Raw genomic sequence first — 22,772 nt, forward strand, 5'->3', positions numbered from 1 at the left:
CACCCCAAAGCATGATGCTACCACCCCCATGCTTCACAGTAGGGATGGTGTTCTTGGGATGGTACTCATCATTCTTCTTCCTCCAAACACGTTTAGTGGAATTATGACCCAAAAGTTCTATTTTGGTCTCATCTGACCACATGACTTTCTCCCATGACTCCTCTGGATCATCCAAATGGTCATTGGCAAACTTAAGACGTGCCTGGACATGTGCTGGTTTAAGCAGGGGAACCTTCCGTGCCATGCATGATTTCAAACCATGACGTCTTAGTGTATTACCAACAGTAACCTTGGAAATGGTGGTCCCAGCTCTTTTCAGGTCATTGACCAGCTCCTCCCGTGTAGTTCTGGGCTGATTTCTCACCTTCCTTAGGATCACTGAGACCCCACGAGGTGCGATCTTGCATGGAGCCCCAGTCCGAGGGAGATGGACAGTCATGTTTAGCTTCTTCCATTTTCTAATTATTGCTCCAACAGTGGACCTTTTTTCACCAAGCTGCTTGGCAATTTCCCCGTAGCCCTTTCCAGCCTTGTGGAGGTGTACAATTTTGTCTCTAGTGCCTTTGGACAGCTCTTTGGTCTTGGCCATGTTAGTAGTTGGATTCTTACTGATTGTATGGGGTGGACAGGGGTCTTTATGCAGCTAACGACCTCAAACAGGTGCATGTAAATTAGGATAATAAATGTAGTGGAGGTGGACATTTTAAAGGCGGACTAACAGGTCTTTAAGTGTCAGAATTCTAGCTGATAGACAGGTGTTCAAATACTTATTTGCAGCCGTGTCATACAAATAAATAGTTTAAAAATCATATATTGTGATTTCTGGATTTTTTTTTTTAGATTATGTCTCTCACAGTGGACATGCACCTACAATGACCATTTCAGACCCCTTCATGATTTCTAAGTGGGAGAACTTGCAAAATAGAAGGGTGTTCAAATACTTATTTTCCTCACTGTATATATATAAAAATAAAAACAGAAACCATGACACCAGGTTAAAAAAAAAAGTCATGAGCCAAATCTCATCAGGCAGCAGGTGGAATTCTGTGAATATGAAACACATTAATTGTCGAATGAATTAAAAGGATTTGCAGACAGAGACTAAGTATGTTAGATTTACTTAACTGTTGATTTGTCAAGTTGCTTTTATTGACCTCATTTTAAGGAGCTACAGAAAGGTGGCAAATGAAAGATAAACAAAACAGTATAAAGTGTCTTAGTAAGGCTTTGAGCACCTCATTAAAAAAAAACTCATCTCAAATCATACATACAGTAATAAAAAAAAATAAAAAAAGAAGAACATGATATGCATAAATTCCTTTAAGACATCCGGAGATACTATTAATAATGAAACAACCTTGTTATAAACCCAGTCAGGCACTTTCAGCACAGCCAAGAGTATAAAATGAAGATTCACCTAAAAACAATAAAAATCTGTAACATGCAGTTTTATAGAAACTAGGAAACAGATCAGCATTTTTTTTTTTTTTTTTTTTTTACTGTACTGCATAAACCAAAAGGAAGTACTTATTACATTAGGGTTTTTATTTTTTTTACAACACAAGGAATAAAATATATATAAATAAATACTTATTTTTCAATGCTTGTATCCTAAAATGGTTTTCATTAGCACAATAAACTCTGATCATTTGCTGAAAATCACGTCTACGACAGAAATTCAAATCTACAATACCTTTTTTATTTTGATGTTTATAAATCTTAATTTATGATTAATCTAATATGAATATGTAAGGCACTGTAAAAATATGTTAACTTTTCAGAGCAAATGCATATTTTTTTGTGCAAAAACAGTAATCACCACATACTGGGCAAGAAAGGCTCTTAAAAATCCAATTCAGTCCAAATAAAACTGAGACATATCCCAAAATTAAAATGCTGCATCACATTAAGGAAAAATACAATAAAAATAATAATAATAAAAAAAAATCCAGACAGCACCGTTTAGATAAACATGTCACAAGGCTTAGTTGGGAAACAATAAGAAAAAGCTGAAACAAATAGGTGCACTTATTTAAAAAATGTATATTATTAAATAGGGGTGTAACGTGCACAAAATTCGCGGTTCGGTACAAACCTTGGTTCTTAAGTCACAGCTCAGTTTTGGTACATTTAGAGGGAAGAAATGCAAAACCAAATTGCTTGTCATTTATAACTAACAGTTTATTATTACTATTATTGTTATTATATGTGATAATCAACATTTGAACAGTTGACATTTTTTTATAATAACTTTAAATAAATTGTCTGCTCGGTTAAATAATATATAAAATCATTTTGTTTTTATAAAATGGAATAAATAAAATTAACGCAATAGACTTTATTATGTTGATTAAACTGGGTAAGACCCCATTTGAGTAATAAAGGTGTGTGTGTGTGTGTGTTTTACATTTAATATTTTATTTTCTCAAGATATGATTTACTTAACAATTCTACTTATTTCAGCAAACTTCAGTCTTCATTCACTCCCTTGATTTGTGAAATTGTCAGGATTTTTTACTTTTAAAGAGAAATTCTTGAAGCTAAACATAAAAAGCTAAAACCACAGTGCTAGCGTTAGCCGCTAGCCACTTCCTGGTTAGCCACAGTGACACTGCGCTAACTATAGTTTTTTTTTGTATACCCCTGGTATTGTTGTGTATGTATTGAAGAATCAAAGTAATGAAACAAACGTGCTTAAAGTTTGAGGTGGAGACTAAAACTTGTGGTCCACCGCTTATTTTCCTGAGGGAACACAGATTGTAACCGTTACGATCCGAAAGCCCTGTACCGAAAAACTTTGGTACGCATATATGTACCGTTACACCCCTATATTTAATTAGAACATCAAGCCTGTAAATTCTTGTGTAACCCAAACCGAACAAGAACTGTCTGCCAGCTTTACACACGTTTTGATCACCTGTAAAGTGCAAAGCATGTTCCTGACACAGCATGTTTGCATTTTGTCAACTTTATAAAAGGGCAAGTGCACAGGCCGCTGGAAGCATGAAACATAAGAGAGACAAAAATCAAACACCCCATTTAGAACGAAATGAACATAGAGAAATTAATAGAAAGAAACTATGAAAATATAAATTTGCATACATTAATACTAAGAAGAAAAAAAAATAAACCTGAAGAATGCAAGCAAAGCAATGTGTCTTATAGTAGAAGTGCCATTACTGCAAGTTGAGTAAACTTTTTATCCGGCAAGAATCGGAACAATATAATACAGGATGGTAAAGGAGACATCATATTTCTATAGCTCAACTGACAGTTTTCTGGCTTTAATCACGTTTGCATAAGTTCTGCAGTAGGGCTGAATAATATGATGATCACTACAACCACTAATTATGTATGTACACCGTTTTTAAAATGCATATATTTCTGTGTGTGCAGTTTCTCTCATCATAAAGATCAAAGATCAGAAACCGTGAATTTAAATATTTCACCCTACTCCCTTCTCTCCAGAGCTCCGTATTGTGCTGTACCCTTAATACTGCACCTCTCCTAACCATTTACTCATTGAGTTGACTAAATATTGGTCACGTTGGCAAATGTGCCTCGCCATTTTTTTGTATTTAAAACCAGTCTGTATTTCCACCCTCTGTATATTTTTAATTATTTGCTTAAAAAAAAAAAAAAAAACATTTCCTGCTCCACCAATAAAACAAAGCAGTCCATTTCGAACTGCTTACCCAAGCAAGGGACCATTAATGGCTCAGTGTTAAACATGTTCAAATAATAATAAAATAAAAAAACCTTCCATGTGAATCTTCATGCATTTCACAGGAAGGTGGGAAAGAGGAAAAAATAATAATAAAAGGAACCGTTAATTTTACTTAAGTATTTTAAAGAATTCATATTTGGCATGTGGTTGTGGGATTGCTAACACAATGTCCTTTAGCAGCAACCCTGGATGCAGAGGACACCCAGGGAACACTTTTAACAGCTTATGTGTGCCTTGCTGCAGTGTAAAGTACTTTCTCTTTGCACCTTCTCATTACTGTCTGCTGATGTCCATCCATTAAAACCTCTGGCTGTCTTCTTTAATGCAGTATATCACCGTTCCTAAGAGGAAATAACACAAAAAGTGATCGTCTTTATGATTTTGCCTCTTTTTTCATTCTCATTAGCAAGAATATGTTACAGTTCTTTAACAAACAAAATAAATAATAAAACCACCACACAAGGCAAACAGTAAAATGTTAAAACTCTGTATCTCCGTTTATCACCTCTACATTTATGCGTACGAGGAAAAATATTGCTTTTGGTTTTATTTCGTAGGTAGATTTTAATGTGCAAATATCTAATGCAAATACTAACATTTGAAAGTTAATGGGTAGACAATAATCATATCTTTATGGAAGTCCTAAGAGGCCATGCATTATAATTGTGTGTGTGTGTGTGTGTATATATATATATATATATATATATATATATATATATATATATATATATATATATATAAAATTCTCATGATCTCAACATGAAAGTTGTTTCTTTGTGATCAGTACTTAACTTATGTGCAACTGGAGTAAAAGCATGTTCTCAAAGAATCATCATTGCAGCATCATGGATGATCTCATTTGCTTTTCCTCTGATCAGGGACTCATTCAAACTGAAACAGCTCTGTGTCTGTCAGTGACTGATGACTTACACATAAGTGTCCGACACTTGAGAAGGAGGCTGTGAGGTCTGCAACTTTATCATCAAAGACAATATAGTAACCCTGTACCCAACTTGAGGGAAAGGGACGTCTGCATGGGTACCAAATGACGCATAAAAGATACCATTTAAACTAAGTTGTGATAATGGAAAAACAACATTTATTTTAAGAAAAATAAGTCAAGATCACGAGAAAACAAGAAAGAAAGAAAATTATAATGCGTGGCCTCTTTAAGGACCTACGTACTACTACTTCGCTCGGCTTCTTCCATTAGGGGATGCCACAGCCCATCATCTGTCTCCATACCCCCCCTGTCCTTTACATCTGCCTCTTTCAACCCAACTACCTACATGTCTTCCCTCACCACAGCCATAAGCCTCCTCTTGTCCTCCTTCCTGGTGGCTCCATCTTCAGCATTTACCTACCGATATACCCCATATCCCTCCTCTGCACATGGCCAAACCATCTCAATCTCACCTACCTCACCTTGTCTCCAAAATGTCCTAAATGCGCTGTCCCTCTAATAAACTAGTTTCTAATCTTGTCCATCGTCATCACTCCCCACGCAAACCTAAACATCTTTAGCTCTGCTACCTCCAGCTCCACCTCCCATCTTTCTTCCACCTTCATCAACTCATCCACCTTCTCCAACTTTTCCCACTGCAACCGCATCACTCCACTGCCCTCCCTTCACATACTTCTGATACACCTGACTTCCTCATACAATACCACAACTCCTCTCTCGGCACCCTGTCGTATGCTTTCTCTTAATCCACAACACACAATGCAACTCCTTCTGACCTTTTCTATACTCTCTTAGGACCTATGTGCATCTTGCTTTATATTAAATAAATAAATCAATAAATAAACAAACAAACAAACAAACTAAACCATGCCGCTTGGTGGTGCTGTTGCCACGTGCAAAATCATTCCAGAAAAAAAATCCAAAGGTTTTTTTTTTTTTTGCTTGCATCAGATTATCCAAAATATTCAACTCAAAACAATTTCTAAAAGCCTTGCATCATAGTATTAGCTCATATTTTAGGCCTACATTTAAACAACAGCTTTGAGACAACTTACAGGCAAACAGTTAAACACAAAACTCTTCTGTCGTACACACTGCATACACACACACACACTGGAGCATGTTGCAGTAGGCATGGCAATGCTCAAAGCAGACACACTTTGTTGATGAAAGAGGACTGGAGGAGAATCAGCAGCCTACAGTAAAGGCTGTGGTACCTTATAACCACTCTGTACAACTGTGGTAAGTCGGAGTTCACAACACATGGAAATTGAGGTGAATGCCTACAAAGTTTAAGGTAACCTGCAGGTTACCACACCAGTCTGGCCATTCTCCTCTGACTCCGCTTAACCAAGGCATTTCCACCCACACTGGATGTTTTTTGTTTCCACACTATTCATGCCAACCTGTGTGACTGAAATATTCAACCAACCCATTTGGCACACCCACAAAAAAACATGCCTCAGTTGTACATCGGATCACATTTTCCTCATTCTGCTGTTAGATGTGAATATTAAATTAAGCTTTTGACACATTTTTGGCAGTACTTCTCCTTCCATTAGAAAATATGTAGTGTTTGCTGGTAGATTAAAAGGAAATTTGAATTAACTAACAAATCTAACATCCACTTCAGGTAGATCATTACTAGAACATAATCATTTGCTGCAGACCCTCCATGCAAGTAAGGAGTCATCAGTGAGGCATCATGTGCACGACACTGCTCACAGATCTAACATTACAAGGTCGACTGCATACAGAAAATATGTATTATTAAAGAAAACTGCACGTAAATGTACCCACCTTTAGAGTGTTGTATCTGCCATGTCTCTTGCAAGAGGAGTAGCAGAGAAGTCAGGGTGAGGCTCGTTCTCTGTTAAAATGAATGGCATTTCAAAGAAATATTCATGTAGGCAGACTAAGTGATTATGCAGGAATATGCACGATTATATACACACAGTATACTAATATATATATATATATATATATGTATATATACACACACACACACACACACACACACACATATATATATATACATATGTGTGTGTGTATGTATATATATATATATATATATATATATATATATATATATATATATATACACACACACACACACACACACACACACACACACACACACACACACACATACATACACACTGTGTATACACATATATATACACATACATACATACATGCAGTGGTGTGAAAAAGTGTTGGCCCTGATTTCACACTTTGTTTCAGATCATCAAACTAACCTAAATATTAGTAAAATATAACACAAATTAACAATGCAGTTTTAAAATTAAGGTTTTCATTATTGAGGGAAAACAAAATCCAAAACTACATGGCCCCATGTGAAAAAATGTTTGACCCCTAAACCTAATAACTGGTTGGGCCACTCTTAGCAGCAACAACTGCTACAATCAAGTGTTTGCGATAACTTGCGATGAGTCTGTTACAGTGCTGTGGAGGAATTTTGCTCCACTCATCTATGCAGAATTGTTGTAATTCAGCCACATTGGAGAGTTTTCGAGCATGAACCGCCTTTTTAAGGTCATGCCACAGCATCTCAATAGGATTCAGGTTAGGACTTTGACTAGGCCACTCCAAAGTCTTCATTTTGTTTTTTCTCAGCCATTCAGAGGTGGACAGTCTTTTTCTTATGGTGGAGTCATAAACACTGACCTTATCTGAGGCAAGTGAGGCCTGCAGATCTTTGGATGTTACTGTGGGGTCTTTTGTGACCTCCTGGAGTAGTCGCTCTTGGGGTAATTTTAGTCGGCCGGCCACTCATGGGAAGGTTCTTCACTGTTCCATGTTTTTGCCAGTTCTAAAGCTTTGGCTTTATAACCTTTTCCAGACTGATAGATCTCAATTACTTTCTTACTCATTTATTTCTGAATTTCTTTGGATCTCGGCATGATGTCTAGCGTTTAAGGCTCTTTTGGTCTACTTCAATTTGTCAGGCAGGTCCTATTGAATAGATTTCTTGATTGCGAACAGGTGTGGCAGTAATCAGGCCTGGGTGTGTCTAGAGAAATTCAACTCAGGTGTGATAAACCACAGTTTTAACATGGGTGCAAACACTTTCACACAGGGCCATGTAGTTTGGGATTTTTTTTTTACCTCAATAAAAAAAACCTTCAATTAACAACTGCATTTTGTGTTCATTTGTGTTATCTTTTACCAATATTTAAATTAGTTTAAAGAGCTGAAACATTAGTGTGACAAACATGCACAAAAATAAGGAACACTGTATAGTCATTATATATTATCTATAATACATAGATATAAATAAATACATAGAGGTGCATATTAATAAATTAGAATGTCATGGAAAAATTTATTTCAGTAATTTAACTTAAATTGTGAAACTGGTGTATAAAATAAATTAAATGCACACAGACTGACAATAGTAGTTTGAGTCTTTGGTTCTTTTAATTGTGACTATTTTGTCTCACATTTAACAAAAAACCACCAATTCACTATTTCAAAAAAAATGAGAATATGGTGACATGCCAATCAGCTAATCAACTCGAAGCACCTGCAAAGGTTTCCTAAGCCTTCACAATGGTCTCTCAGTTTAGTTCACTAGGCTACACAATCATAGGGAAGACTGCTGATCTAACACTTGTCCAGAAGACAATCATTGACACCCTTCACAAGGAGGGGAAGCCAAAAACGTTAATTGCCAAGGAACAGACTGAGGCTGGGGTCAAGGCATCAAGAGCCACCGCACAGACGTGTCAAGGAATTTGGCTACAGTTGTCGTATCCCTCTTGTTAAGCCACTCCTGAACCACAGACAATGTCTGAGGTATCTTACCTGGGCTAAAGAGAAGAAAAACTGGACTGTTGCCCAGTGGTCCAAAGAACTCTTTTCAGATGAGAAGTTTTGTATTTAATTTGAAAACCAAGGTCTTGGGAGTCTGGAGGAGGAGTGGAGAAGCTCATAGCCCAAGTTTCCTTGAAGTCCAATGTTAGGTTTCCACAGTCTGTGATGATTTGGGGAGTCATGTCATCTGCTGGTGTTGGTCCACTGTGTTTTTTGAAAACCAAAGTCACTGCACATGTTTACCAAGAAACTTTAGCGCACTTAATGCTTTCTTCTGCTGACCAGCTTTTTAAAGATGCCGATTTAATTTTCCAGCAGGATTTGGCACCTGCTCACACTGCCAAAAGCACCAAATTTTGGTTAAATGACCATAGTGTTGGTGTGCTTGACTGGCAAGCAAACTCACCAGACCTGAATTGTCAAGAGGAAAATAAGAAACAAGAGAATCAAAAATGCTGAGCTGGAGGCCACTGCCAAAGAAACCTCGGCTTCCATCCCACCTCAGCAGTGCCACAGACTAATCACCTCCATGCCACTCCGAATTGAGGCAGTAATTAAAGCAAAAGGAGCCTCTACCATGTATTGAGTACATATACAGTAAATGAACATGCTTTCCAGAAGGCCAACAATTCACTAAAAATTATTTTTTTCTATTGGATTAAAGAAGTATTACAATTTTGAGATAGCGAATTGGTAGGTTTTTGTTAAATGTGAGCCCAAATCGTCACAATTAAAAGAACCAAAGACTTGAACTACTTCAGTCAGTGTGCATTTAATTCACAATTTGAGTTAAATCACTGAAATAAATTAACTTTTCCACAACATACAAATTTATTGAGATTCACCTGTGTGTATATATGATATATTTCTCACAATATATAACATTCCCTGATTCATTTCCCTGCATACAAAAACAGTGTTATTTGCATTAAAAAAAGATGCCACCATCCTATCCCTCCACCCCTTTACCTCCACTTCCTGGTGTGTCTGAGGTGGGAGATACAGCACTGTCACCAAGTACGGGAGTCGACTCCTCGTCTGACTGAGTTTGTTCCGAGTTGCCTTGTGCTACCATAACTGACAGCTGACCAGGCTGGCTTTGTCCACCCACTGCACTGTTTGCCTTGCGTTGCCCTGCAATGGGTCCTCGCACCTTCTTAGAAGGGGATGTTTTTACTAGGGAAGAGGAAGTAAAGAATTTCCTCTTTTTTTGTGGGGTCTGCAGACTAGAAATTTGGTCAGTAAGTCATACTCCTTCCTGCCACGCAAGCAAGCGAGATGTAAGCACTTACTGTTTGTCCTATATTAGATGAAAAAGATGAAAGGTTTTGTCTATATATAAAGAGTAGAACTAAGTTTAAAAAAGTTTCTCAGGAACAATAAGAAGAAGATTTGGTGTACTGAATCATGTGCAAATCTGTAGGTGGATTTTTGATAATGATTGTATATACACAAGTATACAAGTATACACTGTCAGCCAATCAGCTTTCATGAAGGCATTTCACAATCAATAAATACATATTATAATAATAATAATAATAATTACAGTCACCTTGCTACCAGACAAAAACATTTAACCTTGGATGACTTTGACATTAACAGACACCTGGAGACATGACATAACTTGGACTTACACGATGATTTCCTAAAAACTGTATTGCACATGAACTTCTGGAAGCGGTCTGCATAGAAGCCAGGCCTGTGTACAGACACTGTATCCTATAGAAGACAAGTGTAGGAAATATGAAAATAAAATACACTGCCTGTCCAAGAAGAAAAAACAAATACAAATTTTCAACACGTCAATTTAAGTAAGCAAATAGATAAGAGCCTTCCACTAGATAATTACTGCAGTGATTTATAGGTTTAAACTGCAAAAAGTTATAAATCTCTAAATGATGCAGTGAGTAGCTTCTAGTTTCTCTTAAATAACCATATGGGAAAATATATCCTGTGTATGTATAAAAAAAGATTGTCACTCTTTCTCAGAAAGATAAAATTGGCTTTTATCAAGCAAAAAAAATAACTGAGAACACTGCTGAAATTACTAAAATTAGGGTAATAAATGTCCAACGCATTATGAAAACTTGGCAGGACAATGGTGAAGCCAAGAAAAAGAAATCTTTAATAATCACTTGATAGTTGGTGAAATCAGATCATTGAAAAACAAGAGCAGAACTAACAGCAATGTTTAATATTGAATGCAAGAGCATTTTCATATGCACAATGCAAAAATAACAAAAAATTAATTGGAAAAAAAATCAGACTTATGAATTTTCCTAGGTGTTCACCCGTCATGTTAATTGTGAATTAGTTATAGCTGTAAAACCATGGCATATTAGAACAATGTAAAATAAGCACATTGATATACATAAAATGTATACAGCACAGTTGAATTCTTGAATATGATTGGTCAGAAGGTGTGCATCATCTTTATACGACAGCACAGCTCAGACAATAGCTCAGATAGGTTTAAATGAATGCACTTTATTATGTTATTGTTTCTATATACAGTTAATGCACAAGAACTTGGAATGGTGGATGCTCAACATACATAACAATTAAAAACAACTTTATTAATTAAGAAATACTATATGGTACACAATATTGTCAATAAATGCAAAGTTTCTTTTTAGTATGTGGGATTTTTTTTATATCACCGATACTATACAAACTACTATTACTACTTAAAAATGAATCAACATGTTTGGACCAATTAGATTTGAGAATTCAAGAATGCTGTTATAACAATTAAAAATGAAACGTTACTGTATAGCTGTTAACAAAAGACATACCCCATCATGAACCAGGGCTTTCCAGGAGTGCTCCAATTTTTTCACCAACCTGAACATATATAAAAAAGTGTCAAATTTCATATTGGTCACAAAGAATGGACATTACTTGCAAGTAACCCGTGTCAAGAATGTACATTTATTAAAGCCTGGTACCTGTAAGACTGAAGGATGTCAATAATACCAATAAAGATCAGCAACCTTTCCCCCTTTGAGTTATGTGCTGGCACTCCTCCCGTGCTGTGGTGATAAGGAAACAAAAAAAAAATATGATCATGGATACTGATAGAAAGTCTAAATAAACCTATAAACATATACACATAAAGCAATGAGAAAGAGCAGTGGTGCTGAGGTCAAACATTAAACTACTTTCTACAAATGTTTGGTTGTCCAAAACTTTTAAAAGCTTTTTTTTACAATGGCTGTGTCTAACCTCTCACTGTACTGTGGTGTAGCCTTGCCCTTGACCTCGCCTTGGATCGCCTCCATAGTTGTGCAGTAGAGGGGCTTCTGGCCCTGATTCCTTTTCTGCACTGGCATAGAACCTTCTTCTTCAGCCAGGTCCACATTGTGAATCCCCAACAGTAGACTGTAGTCCATGATCTTGAAGCTCTGCAGCAGCTAAAATGTAGACACAATGCAAAAATCAAGACGTGTTAAACTTAATAGAGAATGTCCAATTTACATAATGGAATAGCTGATAACTGATATACAGTAATCCCCCGTTTATCGCAGTGGTTGCGTTCCAAAACCGCCCCCCGAGAATAAACGGACGCCACACCAAAAATGCTATTTATGTATACGGTACTGTATTACCATTTTACTTCATTTTATAATGAATAATTATATTTTTATTAATACATTTCACTTCCCGTGGGCTCACCACCTGCAGGAGGGACCGTAAGAGACCGGTGCTGAGAGGATTGGGCAGCAGTCGAAGGCGGGGGCCTTAACAGCCCGATCCCTGGACACGGAGAAGTGTCTGGGGAATCTGCTTAGACTGCTGCCCCCGCGACCCGAATTACGGATAAGCGGGAGAAGATGAATGAATGAATGAATACATTTCATTATTTCAACATAAAACTCCATAAAAGAAACTCCCTATATGGGAAAACAAATTAGTTGCAATTCTGCGATAAAGCGGGGGATTCCGAGATTACAGGAACTGAGATTCATACTGCGGTAAAATAGGAAATTACTGTACATTACATTTAATTGATATACAGAGTTCTTAAATTGTATTTTAACACTGAAGCCACATGTAAAACTAGAAAGCATCATGCCAAACCCAGTGGGGGCGGGGGGGGGGGGGGGTTGTTGCACTTTGAAAGCAGAACATGTAGTTCATTCACATTCAGGTATCAAAAATAGATACGTTGTTTTCCACTGCATCATGCTGATATTCTACAGCTACATTCTTCTTTGTTTCATTAACTCCAGTATATCTATCCTCAAGTTATTCTTTTTTCTATGTTTACCGATTTGATCTATTATTTAATTATATTTAATTATAAATACCAGGCAGTCTCGTTGGATGGTCTTGCATAGTGCGTTGTAGTGATCCGTCTCTAGTAGAAGGCCATCGGGCAGGTCCTGCATGAAGTCTAAGTCTTTATAGGTAGGAAGACTCTTCATTCTCTCCTTAGGGGAGGCACGACGCTTATATGTGGAACCCTTCAGGTCGTATTTGAGGCGCATGGGCACGGCGCGTGGCAGTAGGTTGTTCATTGCTACGATGCGGATGTTCTTCCCTCCGGCTTGAATGCAGTACAGTCCATAGAACTTTGGAAGAAGGGTACGCTTGTTCTGGTTCAGGTTCTGAGAGAAAAGGTTCGTGAATCATAAAAATAACTTCCAAAATAAAATGCATAGGTATGTGTCAACTGGATGTGATCCAAATCATATGCATACCCAAATTTCTAAATATGCATAATAGTGTTACATTTGTAAATAGCCTCACTATAACTACGTAACCTGGTGCTCTCACAATAAAGTCTGTCCCATTTGGAATTACAGTTAAATAAATATTAAGGGGTACACTTGCTTTATATGTAGTCATTTTAATGATGGCAATACAATTGTTTTTCTTTTGCAGTAAAAATTTTGAAACTGATGTTTTTTATAAATACTTAGATTGCTGTGACAATTTAAATGATAAGTACATGGAAGTTTAATAGTGGCACATTTTTCTTACCATAAAGTATCCAGGAAGTAATTTTTGCAGGAACTCTGCCTCCTTGTGCTGGACAGTTTTAATGATGAACTCATCATCACTTGAAACATAAAACACAGATCCACTGGCCCCAGGGTTTGAAAGCTCGATCAGAGGATCGTTGCACAGAGAATACTGCAAAACACACAAGCACACCAACAAACAATTCAATCTGTATTGTACAGGCAGATCTGCCTATAAGTAGAATAAGTATAAGTAAGTGAAGAACAAACAAGGTAGTCATCAGGCCGAATCCCAAACATCTCTCTGAAGTAGCGGAAGGCAACTGGAGCATAGGTTTTAAACCTGAAGTCGCCATGGTGGTGGCCAGGAGTTAAATTACTGCCCTCGCTTTTTGTGAAAGAAAATGACAGAGAGAGAGAAAGAGAGGAAGAGAGAGAAAACAAAAAAAGGAACTGTTAGCAGTTTTAGGGAACAAATGTGCAATTAGGACTGTACATATTGTGGTAAAGCTATTTGCACAGTGCATTTACACCTAGTTGTCATCTTCACTTTTAAGAACACACCTGGGAAAGAAAATGCTCTCCACTTCTTCAAAGTCCTGCATAAGAACATCTCTCTCTGGCTTCTGGCTCAAGCTGCCCACTGTGTGTGCTATGCCCAGCTGGATTGCACCTTTCAGAGCAGATGAGGTTGTCTAACAAGATAAGATAGATGAAAAAGACACTTGATGATGCACCTTTAATAACCTAAACCATCAATTCAAAGCCTTTAGTAACAATAACAGGTGTTAATGAAAGGTTACAAAGCACTGGAGAATTGGCACTGCACATTGTTACACAATTAACTTGTATTGTTTTGCAATGTCTAAATTCTGCTTTCACTACGGAAGGGAATTTGCCCGAAAGGCATATGTACGTAAAACACTCCTTTAAACTTGTGTGTCTATAGTTTTTGGTAAAATTCAGTTTTCCAATTTCTAAACTGTAAATCAAAACCAGCTACGTTTAACAATTAACCAGAAAAAAAAGGAACTTAGTTTAGAGTTAGTACAGCAATTGAAACACTGTGTATGGTTATACACATCCTCAATTAACGTTCTTGCCTTTTTGTATGTAGTCTCCCCGGTAGGGTCAATCCCACGATGGCCGATAGTTCTCTTATTGGTCTGTGACGCACTCAGAGAGGCCTGGCCCTGTGAATTATTAGTTACAGACGCAAAATATCTTACACTGTCTCAAGAATACAATTTGACACTTTAAATGACAATGATATTGTGAAAGTAATGCAAAGGAGAAAGGATTCTTACTTCAACAGACGCCATCCTAAGAGGTCCAGCAGGTCCTGCATTTGTGTAGAGATAAATTTCATTAATAAGTACAGGCTTCTAGGACCTGAATGCCTGCTTATGCATGCAGCTAGCCTACGTAGCAGCTGCACAATGCATAATATTACACAGATACAGGAAAATAGTGATTTCAGTGACTTTTGGCAAGCTGGTGACTGATCTCCTGGGATTTTTCATACCAAAAAAAAAAAAAAAAAAAAAAAAAAAAGGAAGTGGTTTAGGAGTTCTGACTTAGTTGACAGGATGGATGCAACAGCTCAAATAACCACTATTTACAACTGCGGTGAGCAGATATGCATTTCTAAATCGAGTTCCAACTCTGTCAGCTAAAAACAGGAATCGGATGAACTGAGTTTCAAACAATTTTGCTCTTTTGGAATATGTTTTGAACAGGACAGTCACGAAATTGTTCTGACCTACCTGTACAATCGAAACCAATTTGCTAAGGATGTTACATATTTCCTCTGAACAATCATTGAGAGGTGAACACATACACACACTGATTCCGTCTGGTTAAAGTGTCACACTGGCAGATAAGGCACACAGTGCACAAACACCTGCCCTGTACAAACACCCCCCCCCCACACACACACACACACACAGACACTACAAAACATCTGCACACACTAAAAGTATCTGCAGTACCACAAGCAAAATAAGACTTAAACATCAACGCAGGCATTGACACACACCCATGCGCTTGTACCTCTCTGAGGAAACAATCTCATCCTCCAAAACATAGAAACTGCATCTGAAGGACAAATATATCACTAGTCATAATAGGATTTTTAGTGGTCATACAACAGCTCTGAAGTAATGTGAGTAAATTGCTACAAATTGCATATTTATAGACAAACCTGAAATTTTTTTACAAAAGCAAGTCATAAAGAAGACTATAAGTAATGCTGCGTTCAACATAACTCTGGAACAAACCTTGGCCATACTGGAAAAAATGGTGAAAATGCAATAATTGCTCCTTTTTACTGTAAGCATAAAGCTGCCAAGCAACTATTAATGTTCATCAGCTTATGATGCATTTCCCTTTTCAAAAAAAAAAAAAAAAAAAAAAAAAAAAAGGTATCGCTATATGGTCTGGGTTACAAATTTAACCAACAAAGTATCTACTGCGATCAATCTAACAAATACTACAAATAGCACTTGCAGTGTAATGAAGTAATGCATTATTTAATGCTGACAGTCGGAGCTGCTGTGCTGAACTCCGATGCAGATAGAAACTAAAATTCCCAAAATTCCAAGTAGAGGGGCTGTTTTCTGTGTTTCTTTTTTTTTTGTCTAGCGCAAGGATAAAAATTCTAGGTTTTGAGCTGTAGTATATGCAGCATTGATCCTAGAAGCATTGTAAGCATTTATTGTGACAATTTTAGAAGTTCTTTTTTAAACTGTACTGAAAACAAATGCAAACATTAGAGGTTTTACTGTAACCAGACAAGTCAGAACGAGAAAACCACTAGAAGATGGTGGAGGAGATTAAGGAGTCGTATCATGATGCACCAAAGTATAGTATGTGATATCAAAATTCATTATGTCTCATATATATTCAATAAAATATATATTTATTTCTATTCTTTTATTTCTGAACAATGGACATTGTCCTGAAGCAGCTTCACAGAGATAATTATATTATAATGTACCTATACTCATTTTTATTTATATTTGTTTATATTTATATGTTGTGCCTATAAGTTTAACCCTTTTAAGTTTATCCCTGATGAACAAGCCAGTGGTGACAATGGCAGGGAAAAAGACCCTTCTTGCAATTCCAACTTTATTCTGCTCCTTGCGAGTCCCCCCCCCCCCTGCAACTGCGAATTTATTTCTCGCAATTTCAATCGAGCACCCCCTCTGTCAAGTCAAGTCAAGTTTATTTATATAGCACTTTTCACAACAGATATTGTCTCAAAGCTGCTTTAAAGAAATCAACAGTTAAGGTGAATGGTGTGCATTTATCCCTGATGAGCAAGCCATGGCAACTGTGGCAAGGAAAAACTCCCTTAGATGTTATGAGAGGAACCAGACTCAAAAGGGGAACCCATCCTCATTTGGTTGAGTGTAGTGGCAGAAAGCTTTACACATTGAAAATAAAATGGAGATCAATAGAATTGCATTGTATCAAACTGAGCCTCCGATTCCACAGATCAAGCAGAGGAGCCTCGTTCATACACCAACAGCTTCAAACTTCACAACATGGTTACCGGTGGATGCACCAGAAATGTTGGATGACTATGAGAAATAAAGTCGGAATTGCGAGAAATTGTTGGAATTAAGCAAACTTTTTCAGGGCAAAGTTTTCAAACTAAAATATAAAGAAAAAACACCATATAGTAAGTTAACAATTCTTTTATAATTTTTTTTTAGTAATCTAAAATTTATTTACCGTATTTTCCGGACTATAAGACGCTACTTTTTTCCCACGCTTGGAACCGCGGCTTAAACAATAAAGAGGCTAATTTATGGATTTTCCTGGGTTTTTCCCGGTTTAACAAGCTTCAAGCCAAAACACTGAGCCCCATAACATTAGACCAATTCAATTGTTGAAAGGGTTCAGGTGAACCAATGAAACTCTTTATATTAAATCAGATGAGCTCCCACTGAATCGGGCCGCACCACATCATAAATATGGATGAGGTTCCTCTGATGTTTGACCTGCCGCTCACTCGGACTGTCTACAGGAAATGCGAATCATTCGTCACGCTGAAAACAACCGGGCATGAAAAAAACTCACTTCACCTGTGTTCTGAGCTGCACGGCATCGGGAGAAAAGCTTCACCGATGGTGATTTTTAAACGCACGACGATGCTAAAAGATAAACTCCCGAGAGAAATAGTTGTAAAAGGAAGGAGGAAGACAGTGAACAATGACTTTCTTAGTAGGCTACTGTTTAGATACAAGCCGTGTAACAGGCACTGTGTTTCGTTAAAGCCTGTGTAAAGTTCATTAGTTTCTCTTGTTCTCTTGGCTACACTACTTCCAGTACGTGTATGTTAGATTTTTTTGTCCAATCAGATTTCAGCTTTTATGTGCTGCCATGTCAATCTAATCTGCCCAGGGCCTGCAAAGTCTGAACTGCTGGCCTTTTGACCGTAGTCTCTATTAGCATTGTATCTGTTTCTTTAACAAATCAGGGCAGCTAGCTGTCCCAGAAAAACATCATTTTTCCATCCTCTGATTGTTTAGTCAGAGGTAAACTGTTACAGCCAAGCTTGACTAGCAAAACACGTGTGTGGCACGCTGCACACATTAATACATTAGAGTTAGACTTTTTTTTATGCCGTTTTAAGAGAAATTTATTTGGTCTCGTCTCAGCCCGGGAAAGGGTTTGTTCACCACTTCCAGACCAGTGAATACGAGCGGTACCACTGGCTTACAGCCTCTGAGGAGCGGTGAAAATTATGAGTCTGCATCTCTGGTAAGTAGGTTGTATTTTATTTACATTTTTAAATGTTTTTGTCATGTTATTAGACAAATATTGATTCTGAACTGCTCCAAATGATGTAGGTGCACAGTTGCGGTTGTAGTGTAGAGGTTTAGAGTTTTAACTGGGTTTCTTGCTTTAGTAAAATGGCCCTCTATATGTGAAATGCCTCTCTTTCTGTGATGCCACGCGTTGTACAGTATTGATGGTTTCTATGATTGTGACATGATAGTGGTGGTATTAAGTGGTAGGTTCCCTGGTGGTCTAGTGGTTAGGATACGGCGCTTTCACCGCTGCGGCCCGAATTCGATCCCCAGCCATTAGGGTTGCACAAGCCAGTGCACTCTTAGTGCCGGTCCCAAGCCCGTTTAAATGGGGAGGGTTGCGTTAGGTAGGGCATCCAGCATAAAAACATGTGCCAAATCGAACATGCGGATCATGAATACGGATGATCCGCTTTGGCGACCCCCTAATGGGAGAAGCCGAAGGAAAGTGGTGGTATTAAGTGGAGGATTAAGTCGGGTAAGTCACCACTGTAGGCCCAGGTACCAAATGCACGGCCCACTGGTTTTCACAGATATTTTTGTGTGTAATTTTAGCACTAATAAAGTAAACAAATGTCTTGTTCATTTAAAGAGAAGTGTCTTAGTTTCTCTTGTATGTTTAGTATTGCTCTTTAATAAAATAAAAAAGAAAAGGTATGCCTTACCCGATTACTTAATTAATCGTTGGAATAATCGGTAGAATACAGGATTACTAAAATAATCGATAGCTACAGCCCTACAAGACTATATAAAAAAATATTTTACATAGCAGCCAGACACTGTGTGCTTGTGAAGATCAGCCTAAACGTTGCTGATTTAACCAAGGCTTATGTTAGAAAATAAAGTTTTACTAATCTGGTAAGTTTTTACAGAACTGTATCAGCTATTTGGCTCAGTGCTGCCACTTTGCAAGACTTAACAGCCAGAAACCCCATTAGAAACACTCAGAACGATAACTCCCCCATTAAAGGAAACCCTAACGGGTAAGAAAGAAACTTGCAGACAAATCCAGATCATTAAATTGAAAAGGTGAAGTGAAAAATACAGCTGGGGATGTACATTTTTTAAACCCAGTGTCTGCACATAAAAGATCAAAATCTACATCTTTGATTTATTCTTTTCAGTTTGAACACTTACTACTGGGGTTCCCTCCCTCGGTGGAGACTGGACCAGCTGTAGCCATTCTCTGGAGGAAGTTTCATAAGTCACTTCCACTTACAGAGTCTAGAATCAAAAACAGAAAGGTTTTATTTGTTTACATACAATGACTTGCATAAATATAGTTCTGGTACAACAACTTGTCATTAGAAGTCACATAACTTGTTTTAATAGTGCTTGGTCAATATGAGGATGTTGGTTATGTTTGCTAACAAACTCTATTCCAAGAATACTGAAACCATGTAACACACAGGGGAAATCCATTCACCTAAATATGTGGATTCTGATGGCAGCGGCATATTCCTACAGTGTTACAGTCTTGTGCGATTTGTGTAGATTCATCGTGTTTTTTCACTGACCACTTTATTAGAAACGCATACACATCCTTTTTGGTTATCTTATATTTAGGGCTGCACGGTTTGGTGAAAAACATCACGTTGCGATTATTGTGGTCAATATTGCGATATGCGATACAATAAATGGTTTCACGAGTCCACATAGATTAGTGTTCATGCTGAAATGTGTATTTGTAAAACTATAAAGGTTTTCAAGACGAATCATTTTGAACAAAGTGAAATAAACATTTGCATGAAAGTAAACAGCTGAATTAAATAGAACAATAAATAAAAACATGTAAATCTTCACAGAAATAAAATATTTGAAACATTTTGTTCAAAAAAAAAAAAAAAAAGAGGAATGTCCTGCATACTTGAATTCAGCCAATTTTGCAATCATTATTATTATTACAATGTGTTTATCCTTATTTTTATAGAAGATTGCTATTTCTTTGTATGGTGTGGGAGTGAAGCATTTTGGTGGGAGGGCAGAGACATGGGGGGGGGGGACTAAAGGCTAGAAACGGCCCTGTATACGCAGGATGTAATAGTCCCCGGAAGGGGGGGGGGTACCAGGCGGAGCTGACGGCGTGTTTAGGGATGTGTGTGGGTAAAAGGAGGATGCCAGGTGAAAGCATGACAATATGCGAGTTATGAGTTTGGTGTCGAGGAAAGATAGACTTTACCGCAAGTGTGTGTGTGTGTGTGTGTGTGTGTCCCGGAGTGAGTACGAGGGAAAAAAAAGCTTTGGGGCAAAAGGGAATGAAAAATAAAAGAAAACTGTCTTAAATTGTCGCCTCTTTCTTCCACCTCGGAACCAGTGAGATCTGTTACAGATTTGTCATAATGCCACATGATGTAGCAACTTCAATTTAGCAAATCTTGCACAGTTCCTCTCTCTGCTCAGTGTTGGTGATCTTAAAGCTTAAATATCGCCATACAACAAAGGTAGCGTTTCCACACACATGTCCACAAGTCAAGTGACCACACACGCCACACGTGCACTGCTTAAACTGAGACTATCTGGTCTTTAATATGGATTTAGGCTTTACAGCACAGTAAACTGCTTTCTTCACATATTTCAACATTGTTAGGAAGTTGGAGTTAGAGCACAGGGTCAGCCATGATACAGCACCTCTGGAGTACAGAGGTTTAAGGGCCTTGTTCAGGGTCCCCAAGAGTGGCAGCTTGATGAGACCAGGGCTTGAAGCTTGAGCTACCACCTCCCTTAATGTAACCTGAATACCTCTTGCTTGGAGGTAATAACAGCGAGGAACTAGACTCACTTTCACTGCAATATACAAGAATATAAAATATAGGGTTTTAATCCTTATATAGTACTTTTGTAAATATTGAGAGAGAAAAAGGTCTGTACAAGACGACTCTATTCTATACATCTGATCGACCGAGCGATTTTCAAATAGTAACGATGAACACAGTGATCTGCATACGACTTAATGACGTCATCAAGCGACTTCTAGCATGCTCTACATACTTCCCCCTGAAAACAGTGAGCAACTTCTACTGCGAAAAGTAAAGCTTCATAAAAGAGGCTAGACCACGGATGTGTTGTAGTTCGAATTATTTTTGTGTTTGTGTGTTATTGTAGTTATTCAGCAGGATATACTGACTCATACACCATTTTCCACAACGAATGTACATGTAATCTAACTGGTTGGATTACTACTGAAACTCTTAGCTTGCTAACAAAACAGTCAACACTTGGAACGATTTCGCTGCATAAAACACCTACCCATTTGGTTTATACGTAAATTATTGGTCATTAAATGAAGTTAAATATGTTTTGGAAAAAGTTTTTAAACACACGACCTTCCTGGCAAGTCGCCTTACCTCTTGTTTTCTCCTGCTGATGGGTCGCTCTTTACTTGTTGACTCCTCCGAGGCAGCCGAATGTTTTTATTCCCCGGGTGAAGTTGTTTTGGTTGCTTGTTACACACTCCTCCAAGTCTTTTTCGTCTTCTCTTTCAAAATGACACCCCTAAGTCGCCGTGTTTCTCCGAACTGCAACGCATATTTTCACTGGCATCCATTTCCTTTCCTTTTCTAATAACATCCTTCAAAGCCTGGCGGTTTTGCGTATTAAAAGCTGAGGTGCACCACATAGCGGTTGCTCAGTGTAATTGCAGCGCTACACAAACATGGCTGCTTGAGGCACTTTCACTTCAAGGCCCATTTTGTCTAGTTAGCAAAGTGACGGGGGAGCGTGGGCGTACATTTAATTTAACAGTAGGGGGGAGACAATAAATATAAAATTTATCATGAGCAATTTTTGAAGGAGACACAAATAATACAGTTAAATTGTACTTATAAAGACCCAGTGTCCCCACAGTGAAAAACTTTGCTTTTATCATTATTATTGTAGCATGGAGACTGTGTCATTATGGTTATTTTCAGTTTTTCTCAGGTTCAATGACAAAGCAAAACAAGGAATTAAAAAAAGGTTTAAAATGATATTTAAAATTAATTAAGACACTTAAGAACAGAATAGAAATTGATAATACAAAAAAATACAGTGGGGTCATTTCGGACATAGCACAGTGCTCATTTAGTAAATGCACAGCTAAACAATATGCTAATTGTGGCCGTTAATGTTAAGTTAACATTATACCAAGTCGTCCCAAATAAAACACTGCATGGGAAACGGCTTTGGCGTGTTAGTGTCAGTGCACTATGCTACAAGCTATTGTAAACAAGCTAACGTTAACTAGATAAGTCATATTTTAATCGCTAAAATAGCAGATTCATGAAAAATTACATCACTAATCAGCATTTTTGCTGCAAATAATTTGTTAATGAGTCTGCATCAACTACATTAAAGAGAATCGCTTTATTTAAAGTGAATAAAATATCCTAGTTAATGGAGTTGAACATTAATTGAGACGCAGACACACACCTGACTCATGTGTGTAGAGTAGGTGAGATGAACTGGGAAAGCAGGCA

General features: G+C 37.6%; 1 protein-coding gene across 4 annotated transcripts; it reads right to left on the minus strand.

Moving 5' to 3' along the window:
- Nucleotides 1–1,106: 1,106 nt before the first annotated feature.
- On the minus strand, nt 1,107–21,938 carry pip5k1aa (phosphatidylinositol-4-phosphate 5-kinase, type I, alpha, a). Of its 4 annotated transcripts, none has more exons than XM_083544330.1 (16): nt 21,663–21,938; nt 19,456–19,542; nt 15,548–15,592; nt 14,803–14,837; nt 14,599–14,688; nt 14,060–14,190; nt 13,766–13,883; nt 13,515–13,667; nt 12,839–13,138; nt 11,754–11,941; nt 11,477–11,560; nt 11,324–11,372; nt 10,163–10,247; nt 9,498–9,704; nt 6,492–6,561; nt 1,107–4,068 (listed from the first exon to the last, which is right to left on the minus strand). In XM_083544330.1, the coding sequence occupies exons 2-15, from the start codon at nt 19,499–19,501 to the stop codon at nt 6,494–6,496; spliced, it is 1,599 nt and encodes a 532-aa protein (XP_083400456.1). In that variant the 5' UTR covers nt 19,502–19,542; nt 21,663–21,938; the 3' UTR covers nt 1,107–4,068; nt 6,492–6,493. The 4 variants fall into 4 exon arrangements, with proteins under 4 accessions (XP_083400456.1, XP_083400457.1, XP_083400458.1 ...); XM_083544331.1 differs by having other exon boundaries at nt 21,642–21,921; XM_083544332.1 differs by lacking the exon at nt 15,548–15,592.
- Between the last annotated feature and the right edge of the window lie 834 nt (nt 21,939–22,772).

Source organism: Silurus aristotelis (genome assembly GCF_946808225.1).
Source record: "Silurus aristotelis genome assembly, chromosome: 6".
Lineage (NCBI taxonomy): Eukaryota > Metazoa > Chordata > Actinopteri > Siluriformes > Siluridae > Silurus > Silurus aristotelis.

Coding starts and splice junctions, on each gene's coding strand:
- pip5k1aa (XM_083544330.1), bottom strand. CDS start 19,501: ATGGCTACAGCTGGTCCAGTCTCCACCGAGGGAGGGAACCCCAGTA. Junction 14,191..14,598: donor GGGAGACTACATACAAAAAG/GCAAGAACGTTA, acceptor TTATCTTGTTAG/ACAACCTCATCTGCTCTGAA. Junction 11,942..12,838: donor CCATCCAACGAGACTGCCTG/GTATTTATAATT, acceptor TCTACATTTTAG/CTGCTGCAGAGCTTCAAGAT.